At 43.3% G+C, this 18408-nt stretch overlaps 1 protein-coding gene across 1 annotated transcript in view; it reads left to right on the top strand.

Annotated features, from left to right (window-relative positions):
* The window catches only part of LOC144763635 (N(4)-(Beta-N-acetylglucosaminyl)-L-asparaginase-like), a 391860-nt gene extending 374054 nt beyond the window's left edge, over positions 1-17806 (top strand). Inside the window, exon 10 of the mRNA XM_078649411.1 lies at positions 17493-17806. Coding sequence (XP_078505537.1) covers positions 17493-17642 — 150 coding nt within the window. The 3' untranslated portion in view covers positions 17643-17806. The remainder of the gene's footprint in view (positions 1-17492) is intronic.
* Positions 17807-18408: the final 602 nt, after the last annotated feature.

The raw sequence follows: 18408 nt of genomic DNA on the forward strand, positions 1-18408 counted from the left end.
TGATTGGTTTAGAGACAATTTTGGTCTCTTACATAACGAGAGTTATGGTTTGCAAAATGGTTATGGGCCTAGGCCTCTTTTCTGTTTGCTATCTATCTAAGCATTTTTTGTTTATATACCGAGGGGCTCCCATCTCAACGGCGGGGAATGATTCAGGCATGTGAATCTATGAAAGCTTCTGATACTGGAGAACTACAGTTACAGGTAAGTAACTTGTTTTCCTAATATGTGTATGTGTGTGACTCACACAAGCACCTGTGTGTGAGAGGCCTGCTGAGAGATTGTGTTTAAATTATTCCCTGAAGGTTTAGTTACCTGACTTGGAGAAAAGCTGTTGAATATAGATAGTTATGCTTATGCCCTTCCATTGCTGGAGTAAATGAACAAAGCATTTCAAAGTAGAGAAACTGGTCTGCAATGGATGTGTTAGTATTGTGCCTGTGTGAAACTAATATGAAGTGTTTCTTGGATCTTTCTGACCAGGACCGAGACACTAAAAACATTTATGCATGGTAATGGTTTGTGTGAATGAAAGACATGTTGAATACCAGACAACGATATGGGCCCACCCCGAAACAGGTTAGCCCAAAACTCCAGCTATTCTGCCAGAAATGGTGGACGGGTCCTTACCATAGGGAAGCCAGATCTACACTAACATTTAGACCCAAACATGTCAAAGCCACTGCGCAAATCAACTCCTCAAATGGAAAATGATCCAATAATAGTATGTTAGTGGTGCATAAAAAGTATTTTTCTTTAAGTAAGCCGCAGAAAAACAATGGATCCCTCATACTGTAAAGCTGACTACACAAAGTGGAAATGCACTGTGAAGAATTAAATGCTGTAATTTTTGAAAAAATGAAACACTGATCTACCTACAGCCACTTAAAGTTAGACTTCTAACAGCTTCAGCAAAAGAATACAGAACCAGAGAATATGGAATGGTGTACCTGAGTGAGGAAAACAACACACACACACTGGGCAGGCAGATTGTATTGCAGACAGCGTTAACAGTTTCCAATGATGGCCTCTGCCTCCGTGCAGACTTGTATCGTCATTTTGCCTAAGTATGTTGCCGTCTTAATAAAAAAAAAGCTGACTTTGTTTTATAACTTGGTTGACTGCCTCGCTCATGACCATGTGCCATCGTCCATGTGTATGTAGACTAAGCCGGCCTTAGAAAGAGATCTGTCAAAGGGCCCTATACACCTCTTGTGGACCTTGAGCTGCAACACTATGTACAGAGGATGAACACAGCCAGTCGGTGTAGGGAAATTAAGATATCAACAAAACAGGCGGCTGAAACAAGGGCAGGTAGCTGAAACAAAGCACTCAATATCAATGTGAGCCAACACCAGAATCATAATTTATAGTATTAAAAGGGAACACAAGAAGGATGTACCTATGAGTTGCTGGAGCTGTCTAATTTGTTAAATAAATTATGGTTCTTGTCTTCAACAAAGCCCTCTAACTAGCTTAATACATTGGTTTTGTTAGTTGCACAATGGCAATTCAAAGTAAAACTATTAGAGATTTAAAAAGAACGTAAAATCGAATGAACCTTTACTACAGCTAAGAACTCCCCTTGGCTTGTCTCTTATATCTTAGAAACAAAAAGGCATAACTGAGAAGAAGCCACATCTCCTGGCTCCAGCATAGCTTCACATAACAAGTTTGTTAGACACCGTTTCCTACTTCTCTTTATTGTTTTGTGTTCTTCCTCGGGCTGGTCTTCCTTTGGATGATTCTTCCCCAGAAACTTTCTTCAAAGTGCACATATTCTGTAGTGGTGGCATGCAGTAGAACTCTTGATCTTCTTTAAAGGAGCTCTGGTGGCAGTGAGTAAATGCTCGCTCTACAGGTCTCAGTCACTTTAATGGGCAACGTCTCCAGACATTGCATTCAGTATCTGTCCAAGGGTCACCCAAGCGAAAACTATCTAAGAAGACTGTAGGGCTGTGGACTTAAGGGAGGGTGTTACAGGAGAAACAGAAGCAATAAGACTAAGTGGAGCTTTGCAGTGAAGCTTCATTTCATGATCATGCTTGTATTAAATTCAGGTTCCTAACTAGGGGTTTGTGTCACATAATTAAACACATTTCCAACAAAACATCTTGAAATTTCAGTTTCAGTTTCAGTTTCAGAGCAAAATGTGGTTTGCTGATATTTACCCGGCCCACACCTTGGGTAAAAAGTCTTGTGAAATACCAGCAGGCAGCTGGTTTTGGCTAGAAATCTCTCACTGCAAAAACATTTCTGTGCAAACCAGGATCCAGCAGATATCTTGAAAGGTATTTTTTGACAGGTGCACACTTAAAAAAAACTTTGACCTAATACTAACGTTTGAGAATTCTGTTTAACATAAAATCGCCAAATTTCGTGTTGAGGGAAATTTCCTAACAATTTACAGACCTATTCCTAACACCATGAATTTAAATGATGTAAACTAAACTGGCAACCCATGATAAGAGTTGACTGATCAATTTAACAGCTGCATTTGTCTGTATTAAACCCAACCTCCAGGTGTTTTTCTTTAACCCCTTCCACGCTGGGCTACTTTCCCCGAGGTGCGGGGGGAGGGGCGCGCGCGGTGCCGCAGTACTCATGACAAGTCCAGCTCATCTCAGTAGAGCTGTGCTCATGACGAGCTGGACTCGTCATGACTCCGCCCACTCAAATAGAAAGCCCGCATAGGCGGGGAATTAGCCGCGCGTGGGAGGGCCGCGTCAGTTATGACGAGCTCAGCTCGTCATGAGCACAGCTCCACTGTGCCTCATGACGAGCTGAGCTTGTCATAAACAGGCAAGGGGTCAAAGAACATTTGCATGTATTCTGAAATATCTCCTTTATTTGTGTTTAAAGCTCAGTGCATAGCAGGTTTCACCTTTACTCATTCATATTGGTTTCCTTATCAACTATGATTGTTTAATTTCAGAGAAGATCCATTATTAGGCCACCAACTTAAGATGCACAATTATGGAGCACCAGTACCTTATTACAACTAAACAGCAACACATTGATATTTACATCTGCCAGCACGTTTGAGTGTGTGTAATCTATGTTGTGAGTTGATTACATTAATTATGTGAGTTTAAAACATTTTCGCCATAAAAAATAAAAGAAAAAATATTAAATCAAAACAGATGTGCAGGTGGGTAAGCAGATCAAGAAGCCTTCAGCTCCAGATATTCATTCAGTCAGCCATAGAATGAATACACACAAAGGCAGTTGGGAAAAAACTGGTTTGGCAAGATTTTTGTTTTTGCATTCCACCTCATAAATGTATCTGGTGTATAATATAGCATGCAAATAGTCTTACATTACTGCAGCTTTAACTTCACAGAGTGTACAGCGCCCTCAACTGTTTCTAAAGCCCTGTATATTTCTGATGGTAATACCTTCTCGGAAAGTACTCTGCTACGTTTCGATGCCAAGCGCAGACTGTCATCCTTCTATGCTTGCACAATCCCTGATACACCGTACTTATCGATGATTTACGCTTAGCCTTACAAATATCAGACAACATATTTGATGTCTCTAATTTAGTTATTGTCTTGTCATCAGTACAAAAAGAATTCCTCAAGTGTAAATATTTAAAGAAATAATGACGAGGAAGATCAAACTCATTTTGCAAATCAGTAAAAGTACGTAAGCCATTCATATCGAATTACTTCCCCACTGTAGATACACCTAATCTTCGCTTAACAGGCTGAGCCATGAAACACTCCAGGAAATACAGGAGTATGCCAAAGTGGTGTGTCCCCATGTATTAGCTTTATGGAGTACTTGGCACAGATCTCTCGCCAAATAGTTACAGTATCTTTGACAAACTTGAACCTTACCCGTTTGTAATAATTAGGGTCCGTTATTCTATTAAAAAAAAGTCTGCTCTCAGCACCCAATACCGGATAGTAGCTAAATACAGAGAAATCTGGTTCTACTGGAGCAAGCAGAGTGTGCAAGCAAGCAGCAAAAACTGCCTAAAAATATAACTTGAGATCTAAAAACTGCAAATCCCCCTGTCGGTATGAAAGTTTCAGTAAATGTATTGAATGCCCATCCCACCTATACCCCCAAATAAAGCTGTTTAAAGCCCCATCTTACTTCCCTAAAAACACATTTGGCACTCTTAGTGGAATCGCCTGGAAAATATATAAGAATTTTGGGAGGCTATTCATTTTATTACATTACAACGACTTATAATGCTCATTGAAATCTTATTCCGAAACTGCATCTTTTGAATTACAGACCTTAAAAGTAGCTTGTCATTTAATTTAAAGTTCTTATCTATCTTAGCACTTAGATGAAATCCCAAATAAGTAGCTATATTTACCACCCCCGTTATAGGTATAGTTGACTCAAAATTCAGAAGTAGCTGAGTTTTGGCTATGTTCAATTTCTAGCCAGAGACTAACCCAAAATGTACAGCCTCCTCCACAATGTACTTGATAGCCTTTCCAGGGTCATCAGAATATATTGCCATATCGTCCGCATATGCGTTGATCTTGAGTTCACATTCGGCAGATACCATAGGACTGATCCCAGCATTCCGCAGTAATGCAGAAGAATAAGGTTCTAAATACAGTGCAAATAACAGAGGAAAGAGCAGGCAACCCTGCCGTGTACCTCGTTCTATCTTAAAAGGTAATGAGGATTTTCTCCCATGTATAAATTTAGCAGATGGGGATTTGTAGAAGACCTGCACCCATTCACAATATTGTTTAGCGAGGCCAAAGGCCTCCATTGTCCTCCACAAATATTCCCAGGTAACCCAGTCAAAAGCCTTATCAGCATCCAATAAAATCATAGACAATTTTGTCCCCCTCCTAGCTACCACATTAAATGCAGCTATTGCAGTGTTTGTGACTTGTAGTGTCCGTGCCTGGAATAAAGCTGTGTTGTTGTTTGGATACTAAATCTGGTAAAATTGAGGCAAGCCGCATAGCCAAGACTTTGGCGAAAATGTTTGCGTTGGCATTGATAAGGGAGATGGATCTATATGAACCCATCTTCTCTGGTGGTGAGCCCTTTTTTGCAAAAATTGCTATTTTGGTCTTATTCCAAGTATCTGGAACTTTATCTACTTAATCTATATGCTGCTTTACTCTTAAAAATGTTGGGATTATAATGTTCTTGAACACTTTATAGAATTCTAAATGGATTGATTAGTCACCTGCTGCCTTGCCCGATGGCAGGGCAGTGATAGCAGCCTTAGCTTCCCAGCAGTTATATCTGTATTTAACAATACTGATTGTGATTCATCTGCCGCTGGCAACCTACTGCCAACTACATACATTATTGCTTCTACCCTGTAAGATGTTGTAGGTTGGCTATATCATTCTTGATAAAATATCGAAAACTTCTCAACAATAGCTTGGGGAAGGGTATAAACTATACCACCATTACCTTTAATACTCAGAAACAGGCTCCTGTCCTTCATATTAGAAATCTGATGAACCAATACTCGGCCAACCTGATCCCCTTACTGGTATCGATAGTGCTTGTGTTAGGATGAGTAGTACGTATACCCTGGCGTTGTAGAATACAATACGCTACAGACATCGATAAGCCAGTGTAGCTGGGAAAGTTCAACAATTGAGCCCCTCATCTTTACTGTTCGTGGGGAAGCCGAGTAATTAGTTGTGTCTATTCCATAATTCATCACGCCAATTAAAATCTCTGATTACTAACATTTCTCCTGACCAATCCAACAGTTCCAAGCAGAGTCCATTCAACATCTTGGGGTCATCCACATTTGACTCATAAACTGCACATATCACAAATTTCTGACCTTCCACCAAAAGTTGGATAGTTGCCCATCTGCCCCTAATATCGGATACAGCCCTAAGGGACAGATGTATCAAAGGGTTTTACCCATTCTGTGTCTATGGGAAAATGTGTTCATACATATGGCCCTTAGTTCTTTGTACTACAAACTCTTAGCCGCTAGCATGGCTACCCCGCAAATAGATGCAGTCTGTGACGTAGTCTACAGTAAGTTGTAACCCAGTTGTTTATATAAGTGTCTGCCTTTATAGGCCAAGTGTTTCTCAGTTAGCGTAATTATACATGGGTTGTGCGTCTTAATCCTCCTCTGTACTAATTTTCATTTATTAAGAGAGTTGAGGCCGGACACATTCCAGCACATTAATTTTAGCCTAATAATAGTTGCTCTGATCCTATTTTCTCTCTTTCCCACCCTACCGCAAAAACTACACACTCTCCTCTTTATAAAAGTTTCTCTTATCAAGCTGACTAGTTTTCTCTCCCTCGACCCCACCCATGTGCCATATGCTAGTGTTCTTCATGTGTGGTTTTTAAAAATGGATTCCTCTTTCACCCCAGACCAACCCCTCTCTGACACAGGACCTCCCCCCTCTCCGTAACTGGCTAGGGAACCCTCCCCCACCTTGAGCTGTGGGTTGTTGTCACAGCCCCCAGAGAGAACCACTCCCTACCCCCCAAGCGGTCGCCTAACACCAATTTAACCTTAATAAAGAAAATAAAAGTGTGAGAAAGAGAAGAAGAAGAAGGAGAGATTAAAATAAAAATCCCCAGACAGCTACCAATCCCTGATAGGAATATTTCAAAATCTTAATTCAGGGTCTTAATCATCGAGGTTTTAATCGAGCTTTTGATCGCTCAGCTGTCCCTTTGATATTACTAAGAGCCATCTTAGCATCATCTTCCATGGAGAACATTAAAGTCCGCCCATTATAAATTACTTTGAGCTTTGTCTGCTCCTGCAGAAAAACTTGTGCCACCACGGCTTTCAAGGGGTCAATCAGTTGGTGCAGCTTCCATCGACTGTCCATTGTGGATTTGCTGAGATCCATGCACACAAAAATTGACATATCTTCTACTACCACTGGTAGAGCTGGATGAGCTTTCCTAAATATTGCCTGTCTCAGTAGGAAGTTGCCTATATAGATTAATTTTGGACACAGGTGTGCTGGGCGAAAGTTAGAAAGGAGCCTCTCCCTGTCCCGATTTATAGGTATCCAATATGCCAGTTGCACCTGTGAGTCCATGTCCCAATCCATAAGATGAGGATAGGCCTTTACAAGCAACAGCACAATAAACTGTTAGGGGTCATCGCCTTCCTTCCCTTTCAGAATGCCAAACACTTGCAGGTTGTTCCTCCTTTGGCGATTTTCAAGATCTTTGATTTTTAGCTGTACCATGGCCAACTGATGATCGTGATGCTCAATGAATTTCACAGTTGCTGATCTGACTCCCTCCATGTCTGGCTCTCAATAATTATTGCATGTACCTGAAAAACACCAGAAAGGAAGCCCTAAACACCCGCCTCAAAGCTGGCTCCAACCGTAGCAATGAGCTCTTCATCATCATCAAAGAGATCACTGCCCCTCAGCAACCAAGAACACTATAACCTCCTCACAGAAGCTCTGCATCACAGTCGCAGGCTCTTCTACAACAAAATCACCACCATCAACTAACACTTCGACCCACAACCAACCAGCGATAACTGCAGCGACTTCCTCTCAAACACTATAATAATTACGTGCGATCAACTAACCACACAAACCACCACTACCATCATGAGCTTCATCCACTCAGGAGCACCCAGAGACCCTTGCCCCCACCACATGTTCAACCTGGGGAGCAACTCCAACAGTAAGGAACTTACCACCATCCCCAACTCATCCATCACCGCTGCCTCCTTCCCAGAAGGATGGAAACACGCAGAAGTAAAACCTCTGCAAAAATATTCTACAACTGATCTAGAAGAACTCAAAGCTACCGGCCCATCTCCCTGCTCCCATTCCTGGCTAAAGTTCTGGAGAAAGCAATAAACAGACAACTTTCCAACCACCTAGCGATCAACAACCTCCTGGATCCTCTCTGCAACCTTCAACATTGTCTCATACTACACCCTCCTACACGGACTACATCAGTTGGGGATCCAAGTAAATGCCCTTAAATGGATTGCTTCCTTCCTCAGCAAAAGAACCCAGAGGTTCCGCCTCCCGCCTTACCCCTCAGGCCCAAAGGACATCATCTGTGGTGTTCCCCAGGGGTCCTCACTAAGTCCAACCAGCTCAATACATAGATGGGCCCCCTGGCCACGCTGGTCAAATTTTATGGTATGAACATCACATAATCACATAATATGCTGATGACACTCAACTCATCCTCTCCTTTTTCTCAAACCCCACTAACACCAAAACATATTTCCACAGGTGCAAGACCAGCTGAATGCAAAACAAATGCCTCAAACTCAACACTAACAAAACAGAGGTACTCCTCTTCCGGAGTACACCGCCCCGTGGGATGACTCCTGGTAGACAGAGGCACTTGGCCCCCACCCATTCCCACAGGCCACGCCAAAAACATCGGCATCATACTCAACAACATGCCCACCATGAAGATGCAGATAGACACTGTCTCCTCAACCTCTTTCCTCACCCTCCACATGCTCCAGAAAATATTCAAATGGCTCCCCATCAACACCAGACACACCGCCACCCAAGCCCTGATTACCAGACGCCTGGACTACAGAAACTCCCTGTACTTGGGCATCACCTCACAACCACTGAGCACACTGCAGACCATCCAAAATGCTGCAGCATGGCTAATCCTCGACCTTCAGATAAGAGACCACATCATCCCCCACCACACAGCGCTCCACTGGCTCCCTGTCCAAAAAAGGTGCCATTTCAAATTGCTGACCCCCACCTACAAGGCCCTGCTCAACAAAGGACCAGCCTACCTCAACCCCAGACTGAACTTCCACCAACCCAGAAGACAACTATGCCTCGCCTCCCTCTTGACCACACGCCCCGCGTCCACAAAAGCAGAAGCGGCGGCAGCACGTTCTCCTACCTTGCCGCCAAGACCTGGAATGGCCTCCCACTCCACCTCTGGATTGCATACACCCTATAGAAGTTCAGAGATGGCCTAAATACCTGGATGTTCGACTGACAACTCCCAGCAGCAGCCCCCTCAGTGCCTGGATACCCTCACAGGTGATAATCAGCACTCTACAAATCATTGATTGACGTCTGCGACTCGCTACTGTAGTTCACCCAGCTCATTAGACTGAGGCGTTACCTTACTTGTGACATCAGCTATTGGCAGCTGAATTACTACATTGCCTGCCTTTATTTGTTCATGGTGCTGCTGCGCCTCTGTATGCTGGGCCTTCAAGAACGGCAAGATTGCCCTGAGAAATGCCTCCTGCGTTTTATCAGTTTCATTACCAGCTGGAATGCCTTCTAGTGGTCTTGAAGCAAAGGGCCGGAAGAATGGCTGCCAACGGAACCAAGGGTTTGACCTGGAAAAGACTAATGTCTTATCTGTGCCTGTCCGCTAGTGCTGGCTCTGCACCTTGAGACCTTCCTTCTTCAGCTGACAGTTGGGCCTCTATACTGACTGAAGATAAGCGGGACACAATTGCTTTTACTTCAACTTTCAACATCACCCAGTCTCGTAGCGGGCTGCCTTTAAAACCACTACTAACAGCAGAGTTATTCAGCCGAGCAGCTTTGTTTTTACCGGCCTGCTCACCCTTTGATAGTTCATTCTGGTTTTTTAAGGATGCCCCTGCTGGTTGAAGACCGTCGCCTGGTTGGCAGTACCCTGTCCGCCTCAACTCCCTGGCTTGAATCTACCACATAGTCTCCCTCCTCCTCCACCAGAGAGCATTTTGCTCTTGTTAGTATGGATGATGCTACTGCCATAGAAAGGGGGACATTGTTCATTGCCTTATTATTAAATGTCTGCAGCGCTGCAGCTGAGCTGATAGTTGAGACTCCGGAGCCGGAAGACACCGTCTACAGACTGCGGTGAGCATAGCATACAAGCCGCGTTATGTCGACAACCCAAAACACAAAATTGCCACATAAACCTTTGTTATCAGCAGCTCCCTTTTTTCTTTTTGCTTTTCCCTCTTTGGAGTGCCAGAGAACTGCTACTTTCCCACCGCCATACCACTCATGCTCGGTTAGGCGGGTGGAAGGAGTTGGTCCCTCATTTCGGGATCACCCTGCCATCTTCCACCACCTCAAAACATAATTTTCCAGAGTGTTCTAATCTCTATTCCTTTATTTGTACTGACCATGAATATATCTGTACTGTGTGGGTTGCGGGGTTCAGTATGTGGTGGTCGATACCGGCAATGATGTTTGCTCTTGCGGTCAAAGGAGAGCAAAGGAGGTGAATGGAAATCAGTAGACAGCCAGTGCCGGTACCGTCACGGTTGTCATCAGCAGGTCACTGTAGACCAAAGGGAGGCACCACCAGCCTGGCAAAAGTGGTCATGGGTATGGAGATGCTCTGGGAAAGGAGGAGTTCCCCCGATGTTGGGCCATCTCGGACAGGCAGCAATTGAGCAGTTGGGGCAGAAGGAGGCCGACAGGGCCACTTGAACGATGGTACAGGTTCTCCGGATCGGGGCTGTGAACAGTTTGGGCCGTTGAGCTGAGAGTATCCCTCTGGGTGGTGGAGGCGTGGACCAGTCAGCCAATATACTAGAAGATGGTTATTAAATCCAACACTGGCATCAGTGTGGGTTTATTATGCTGAGACTTTTTCACCAAACTTCCCAGCTTTCAGTAAAACCATTGTGGAGCTGTGGAGTTCGTAATGACAGACTTCCAACCCATGTGCTACATATGGCTTCACTTCACTTACAATGTCTGTAAATGGCACGCACACTGTAGGGGCATATTGCTCTTGCAGCTATGCCCGCACCTGTGGGATGGTATACACTCTCTTAGGGCTGTGAGACCTGCTAGAGGGGTGTCATAGGCAGTATTGGTGGGCATGGCACACAGAGATCTGTGCCATGTCGACTCTTTAGTTTGGGCTGCACCAAAAATACGCAGCCTGTGATGTCAATGTGTTGGTGTTAAGGTGAGGGGTTTCTGAGGGTTGCATAATACATGCCAAAGTCCTCAGAGGCCCTCTCTGATCACAAAGCCCTTGTTACCAGGGGTACCTTTTACAGGGTATCTACGTGTTGCCAGAGGTGTGCCAATTGTGGAAACAAAGGTACAGTTTTGGAAAAGAACACATGTGCCGTGGCCTGGTTAGGTGAGTCCCAGCACCCACACAGTTGAGTTAGCACCAGGTATCTGGCAAAATGTTTGGGGTAACCATGCAAAAAGGGGCACTTTCCTACACAACCCCCCCCCCCCCCCCAAAACAAAAAAGGGTGACAACCTTTTCCAAGAGAGTGTTCATTGTCTAAGTAGACAAACCTGGAAAGTCCATCTGCATTGGCATGGGCAGGCCCAGGTCTGTGTTCCACTGTAAAGTCCATTCCATATTTGGCATTTTCACCTTTCATTTGCATCAGTCATCAGAGAGGTCTGTGGTCAGTTTGGATAAGGAAGTGAGTCCCAAACAGACAGGGACCGAACCCCAGCAAAGGCCTCCCTCTCAATAGCACTCCAACGCTGTTCCCTCAGGAGTAGCCTCCTGCTTATAAAAGCAACAGGTTGCAATTTTCAATAAAAATACATTAAAAACAAATAATAATAAAAGCAACATGTTGGTCTTGACCATTATAATTGGTCTGAGATAGGACCGCTCCTATCCCTAACTCAGAGACATCAGTCTGCATAATGAACTGCTTGGAGTAGTCTGGTGCTTTGAGAATAGAATAGGTGCTAAAAACATTGCCTCGTTCAGGGTGTCAAAAACCTTTTAACAGCTGACTGTCCAGTTCACTTTTTTTGGCATTTTCTTGGAGGTATGTTCTGTGAGGGGGCCACAATGGATCCATACCACTTCACAAACCTCCTGTAATACCCAGTCCAGCCCAGGAATGCCCTGACTTGGATCTGGGAGATTGGAGCTTCCAAGTCTAAAACCTTTCCCTAGTGGACCAGGTGATTCTGCTAGGTGGAGCTAAAGACAGCGATATCATCAATATATGCTGCACTAAAGGTCTCCAACCCAGCAAGGACTTGATTACCAACCTTTGGAAGATGTCTGGGGCATTCTTTAAACCAAAGGGCATAACAGTAAACTGATAATGGCCACCAGGTGTGGAGAATGTGTTGCCTCATGGGGCCATGCCAATCTGCCAGTACTCTGCAATCAAGTCTATGGTGGGTCACCCATAGAGCCTGGAACTTGAATAGTGACTGCTATGATGATGAGGTAACTATCCAGCCAAGCCTCTTTGGCCTCTGTGCAGTGCTTAATTTGATCCGGTGGTTTCCGGCGCTGGACACTGAGACTTAATTGTCATCACCGGCTCTAGTGACAGTCCACCACAGGGTGGCACTGTCTGTCTCATTTTGGATGAGCACAACTACTGTGTTTATTAAGTCAATATACATTAAAAATGAATAATAAGTGCTGCTCATGCCATTATTGTAGGTTTGGGTGGCTTGGAATAGTCTTAATTGTCACACTTGTAGAAGTGTAATGGTTAGTAGCTGTGTTGGTACTCTTATTGGCTGCACAGGAGGGGCAATGGGTGGTGTAGGCCATAATGACCTTCGGAGAAGGGCCCTGACATTTATTTTTGACAAAGTAAGCACTGCCTCTGTGACTCTCTCCCTGCTGGAGTTGTTCATCCGTTACAGTTTTATAAATGTTTTCAAAAGTTTAATCCTGAGCACGATCCATTACAATGATTTATTGTGTTGAATGTAAATGCAGTGATTTATAGTTTCTTTAAAAATTCAACCTATTTTTATGAATTGTGTCAGATTTGTATTGAGTCCTGTGTCTGTCTTATTCAGCTGTTTTAGTACTTCTTAATGTTTTAACTTGGTCCTGTGATAAAGCCTGACTGCTCTGATCCACAGCTACCCAATGTTGTGCTAAGGTTTTTCAAACGAATCCAACTGGACCCAATACAAGTATTGAGTTTATTACAGGACGAGGTCTCTCAACTACACAATATAATAAACAGCTTTCCTTACAGAGACATTTTAATAAATGCTCTTTTTTTAACATAAGCTGATATATGTAAGCATTATTTAGTGCTAAGTATTCATGTATGTATAATAAATTAGAATTATTTCAAATGTATTTTAGTTATTAAATGTGAAATTTATATAGGCATTTGCATGAGGTTAATATATAGTTATATGCAGGGGAGTAGCCAGAAAAAATAAATACCCGCCACTTGGACCCCACATCCAGAATGGCTACGATCAAGACAATTTCTCCCTATAAGGGCCATCCTTTCATATTTCCTATCATTTCTCTTTTTTACTTCTCTCCACTAGCAGTCCATATCTCTAATCTCCCCCTTTTCTTCTCTGCTCACACCTTTGTCTCTCTCCTTGTCTCTCACCCATCTCCCTATTTCATTTTTCTCTCTTTTCACACCTCGAACTCATCTGCCAATTTGTCTCTTTCTCTCCCTCACACCACTCCTTTTGACCCGCTCTCTTCCCTCTCACACTTCTGTTTCCCTTTTTCCCCTGCCTCTCTTTCTGTTTCCTCCCTTCTGGACAGTTGACATAACAACAATAAACTTCTTTAGGCGAGTGTGGCAGCCATGATTTGGGCCATTTGTTTACAAATATGGACAAAAAAATGCCCTTGATGTATAAAAAAGAGCTGACCTGGTTGTCAGCCCCCAGAGGATCCATATCTGGACCTCGGGCACCAGCTATTTATTTTCCCGACCGAACTTCCAGCCCCCGGACGCTTCCGAATTGGCGGGGCAGCTGGCCGCAACACCTCTGTGAACTGCCTCCACACCGGCCCACCTTCAGCCCCTGGACCCTTAACCTTGTCGCCGGCTAGTGCCTGCCAACCCTGCCCGTGTGTTGACACCAATCCTCCCACACTTCCTTTAACTTTGACCTTGGTTACATCTACAACCCCTGGATGCTTATTGCACAATACCCCTGAAGTACTCCGGCTGGCAGTACATCATTACTCCTGGGCTTCACGCCCTTAAGAAGTGATCTAATCTTCCCGGTCTTCTGCCACATCAGCACCACCACAACGGTAACCTGGTCCTGAAGAAGACCCTGACTTGCTACAGGTCGAAACACTGTTGACTTCCCAGCACAACCTTTGGTGCTATGCTCTGGTTGACAAAATGTTAAATCCTTTGTAACTCCTGTAAATAATTGTTTGTGAGCCTAAAGAACTTTTAAAATATTATCACTATTCTCCCTGCGCCGCCCATCCCTGTGTCCCATGTGCCGTCCACCCTGTGTGTCACGAACACCTATGGGCACAAAGAGTTTTCAGGTTACACCCACATTCAATTTAAACCGTGCTGATACTACTGTTTTCCTATGCTTGTGCTGAATACAAAGTGCCCCAGGAACATCCTTTAACCTTGGAGTCTCCCTGCTCTTTCTTTATGCAACTATATGTGCATGTTTATTAAACAGCCTATTTAAATGTCACCTGTTGAGACATTGCTTTTGTTACATTGATAAAAGCTATAAAATAGACACAAAATTCATGTTAAGTATTTTTTCTCCATAAGGGCCAAGAGTAATGTATAATATCCTGTTGCTGAAAAATTAGTTTTGACAGCTACAAACACCGTTCCAACACTTTCTACAGTGAGCTATATGCATTTCTGATGTGAAAAAGGCGATTGGCATAGTTTCTGCAGTCTTAAAAGCCTTATTTTAAAATTATTAATTATGTAACATACTTTTAGAGCTTAGAAAGAACATTTCTTGAGCCTAAAGGAAAGAGGCTTGAAGAATGTAGGCCAGTCTTCCCACATGAACAAAACACTCCAGCAGATGCACACCCTTAAAGGAGAAGGAGGAGAGAGAGGCAGCTAAACGCAGCTTATGTCAAACAGTGGAGCTGAAACCATTTTCAGAGTGGGAGTGCTGCCATCAATGTTACATCACTAAACTCATTCGGATTGTGAAAAATGCAAGCATCACACAGAGGCCAAGTGTGTAAATGAGCCACGTTTATTCAGCAAGAGAGTGGTAATGGTGTGGTATGTAGCAGGTGATGTCTTTTTAAACAAGCCGTCACAAATATATTATTAAAGCATGGTGTGGTAGCGCAGTCTCATTTACAGACAGCACATTGGAAACTGAAATGGACACTTAATTTGTGCAGGCATATTTTACTGATAAGCCATATCGATCACAAACGAGAATGTGTGGAAATTGGATTTCAGCAAATATTTGTCATTTGCGAAACACTAAGGGCCATATGTATCAAGCAATTTCGCCTTTGCGAATGCGAATTTGCTAAATGGAATGTATTAAGCAAAATGTGGTTCAAAATAAGGAATTGCAAAATTTGCGATTCCTTATTTTGCGATTGCATTTAAGGAATCGCATAATTTGCGATTCCTTAAATGCAATGTATGATGCAAAAAAAATTGCTAATTGTCCCTAAGGAATCGCAAATTACCACCAAATTCAAGTTGGTGGTAATTTGCGATTTTTGCATTTTTCAAAGTGCCCTTAGGGCATGTATGTGCACCACATGTGCACCCATGCTTGTTTTCAGGGGTGCAACAGGGTGTCCTTTGGACACCCCTGCACCCTTGAAATTATTCTCAATTTGCGATTAGCAAATTGCGATTCGCAAATTGAGAATAATTTCACATTCATTCCTATGGGCCTCCTGGCCCATAGAAATGAATGGGAAATTATTCCTTAATTGCGATTAGCAATTTGCTAATCGCAATTAGGGAATTTTAAGAAATCGCTAAAAAATATCGATTTTCTACATACATACCATTTTACGATTTCTAAATAGCGATTCCTTAAAAATCGCTATTAAGAAATCGCAAAAGGGTATGTTGATACATATGGCCCTCAGTAAAGTGACTTGATTTATTTAAATCCTATTAAAATCTTAGCTTTCGACACACTCCAGCTTATTTTGTGCTTTCATTAATGTTGATGCATTTTTAAATAGTTATGCAGTTCATTTATAGGTATTTAAATTGTGCTGTGTGCTTGAGAAAAAAAATCCATCCTACAACCAGGAAAGACACCAGCAAGATTGTCAAATGAATAGAAATTGTCAGAAGACATAGCCTGACATTTGACCTCTGTCTCTGAATGCACAGCAACTATGACAAGGTAAAACTAACATTTAAAGAGATCTTCATTGCTCAATCACCTTTGGAACGCCCCCCCCCAGACCCCCACTTCCAGTGCATATGCTGTCAAAACAGAACAACGACATCGCCCCTGCAGGCCTAGACAGAGTCGACTATGTGCGAGTCTGTCTCGCTGTCTCTCCTGGGAGATGATGGCGCCCTTGGAGGCCCTCCGGAGGTTGTAGTTCTACATAAGCAGGCTTCTAAGAAGAGGAACTACAACCAGTGCTTAATTTGTGCCGGTGGTTTCCGGCGCTCAGCACCGGCACTTAATCAACACCGACGCTTTTCATGAGCACCAGTTAAGGACACATTAATTAATGTACAGGGAGATTAGGTGATTTGCCCAGAATCAAAGGATGTTGAGACGACGCCAAGACTCAAACCTGGTTCCCCAGCCTCGAAATCGGCAGATCTGGCCATTACGCCACATCTTCTCCCCCCTTTCATGGTTGGTAATTGGTTCTGTTGTAGGCGGCGCTAACAGAAGAAATGGGCTGGTGCAAGCTACCTCCGGACGAGAGCCCCGGCACAAATACATTTTTACAAAATAACCATTGACTAGAACCCCCATAAAGCGCAAACATTGTTACAAGCGAACCCAGCAGGTGCTCTCTGCCATAGTGACAAGCTCCACTCAGTGGGCCTCAAGGTGCTCTTTGGGCCAGGAGCATTCTTTCCTTCCTCCGCTCACGCTGCTGGAGCGGGGGGGGGGGGGGTGGGGGGTGAGGGGATGGGGGGGGGGGTCATGACGCTACTGGTTATAAGTATATCTGCTTTGTTCCCATTGTGAAATTCCTAGGAGCAATTTGGGGATGGGCAGAGTAGAGGCATTTTAATAGGAGGTAGATTATTATTGTTTTTTGTGTTATTTTGGTCTTTTTCTTTTGTGTACAGAGAAGGCAACCCCATAACCCCTAGTACACATACATGCAAAATAGTTCAGATTGATGTAGACATGGGAAACAATAGAATGAGACAAACCCGTAAATTCAGGAGACCTGGTTAGTGGCTAAAAAAGGGTTGCTCTACACAATCACAAAGTGATATGCAAATTTCCTTCTACTTTCTGTAAAACGAAAAAAGTAAGAAATTGAATTAGCCAATGCTGCATATTATTACTTATAAACAAGGCTGTAAGGTTTGCCATTAGTGCAGCTGTTGAACTTAACGTTGACCGAAACCAGTGCTATAGAAATGATCTTGCTTTTGAGGGTAACATTTTGATCGGTTGTTCGGGTCTTTCCAACCCTAATTGCTAGTTTATAATCTAATTACCGGTATTGTAAATGCTCATGAAAACATCTGTATTGGAGGGTTTCACAATGGTTCCCATCCACTAGCAGTACATTAATGTGCACAGTTGTTTTTCGCTTTGCAGCTGATGACTGTTGCTGCTCAAATAAGATGATTTTATGTTTACTAACTGTTGTCATGTTTTCTGTTTCAGGGAGAGATTGGAGCTGTGTCGTCAATGGACTTTACTTATTGCAGCTGGTCTAAGGGAAAATATGCTATAGATCAGTTTTCACTGCCTCCTCTTCCACCCACACACAGTGACAGCAGCAGCAGTCAGGACCCTACTGCAACTGCCACCTAATTATGATAAATCTGGCTTTACAGGGCTTCAAAGTGTTAAGACAGGTGCCATAAATTGACCGCTATAAGGGGGCAGCCGTCCTGTAAAATTGAAAGAATATGCACATTTTAAAAGCCGCATTTCGTAATTTTAAGGCCTTTCCAAAAATAAAAAAATAAACATTGGCTGAGGGTGTGTTCTTTTTTGTATCAATTATTGACTTGTCTGCACGCTAAGCTTTTTTTTTGCTCTGTGAAAGCAATCAGCAGCCCTGCCAGGCATTGCCAAGGCTGCTGAAAAGCAATGGGGGCAGCTTGGGGGTATTTAAAACTGAAACCTGGTGGTTGGTGTTCTCTTTCCTGCGTTGCCTTGTGACCCAGCAACCTTCATCCTCACTGCGGGAAAGGTTCTGTGTGTAAATTGTTCTTCCCTACTTCGGGATCCCTTGTTTTATCTTTTGACCCTGAAATTACTGCTTTGGGACTATTTGTATGTGGAACAATACTTCCTTAGAGCAACAATACTCATGTATATGACAGGTGCGTTAGTATTGTCTACAAGACCATGAATCTCACACAACCATTTATCAAAGTATTCCACATTATTTTTCACTATAAAACATATCCACAAATGCTGTTGTGACAAGGTACACACAATATTGTGTTTATTATGTACGACTTTACTACTATTGCGAATATGAGATTCTAATATAGCCTTATAGCCCGCCGTAGTGGGCTATACCGCTTATTAAAGGCCGGCTCCAGCGCCTTAGACCCGAGCCTAAGGC

Source organism: Lissotriton helveticus, chromosome 6 (genome assembly GCF_964261635.1).
Source record: "Lissotriton helveticus chromosome 6, aLisHel1.1, whole genome shotgun sequence".
NCBI lineage: Eukaryota > Metazoa > Chordata > Amphibia > Caudata > Salamandridae > Lissotriton > Lissotriton helveticus.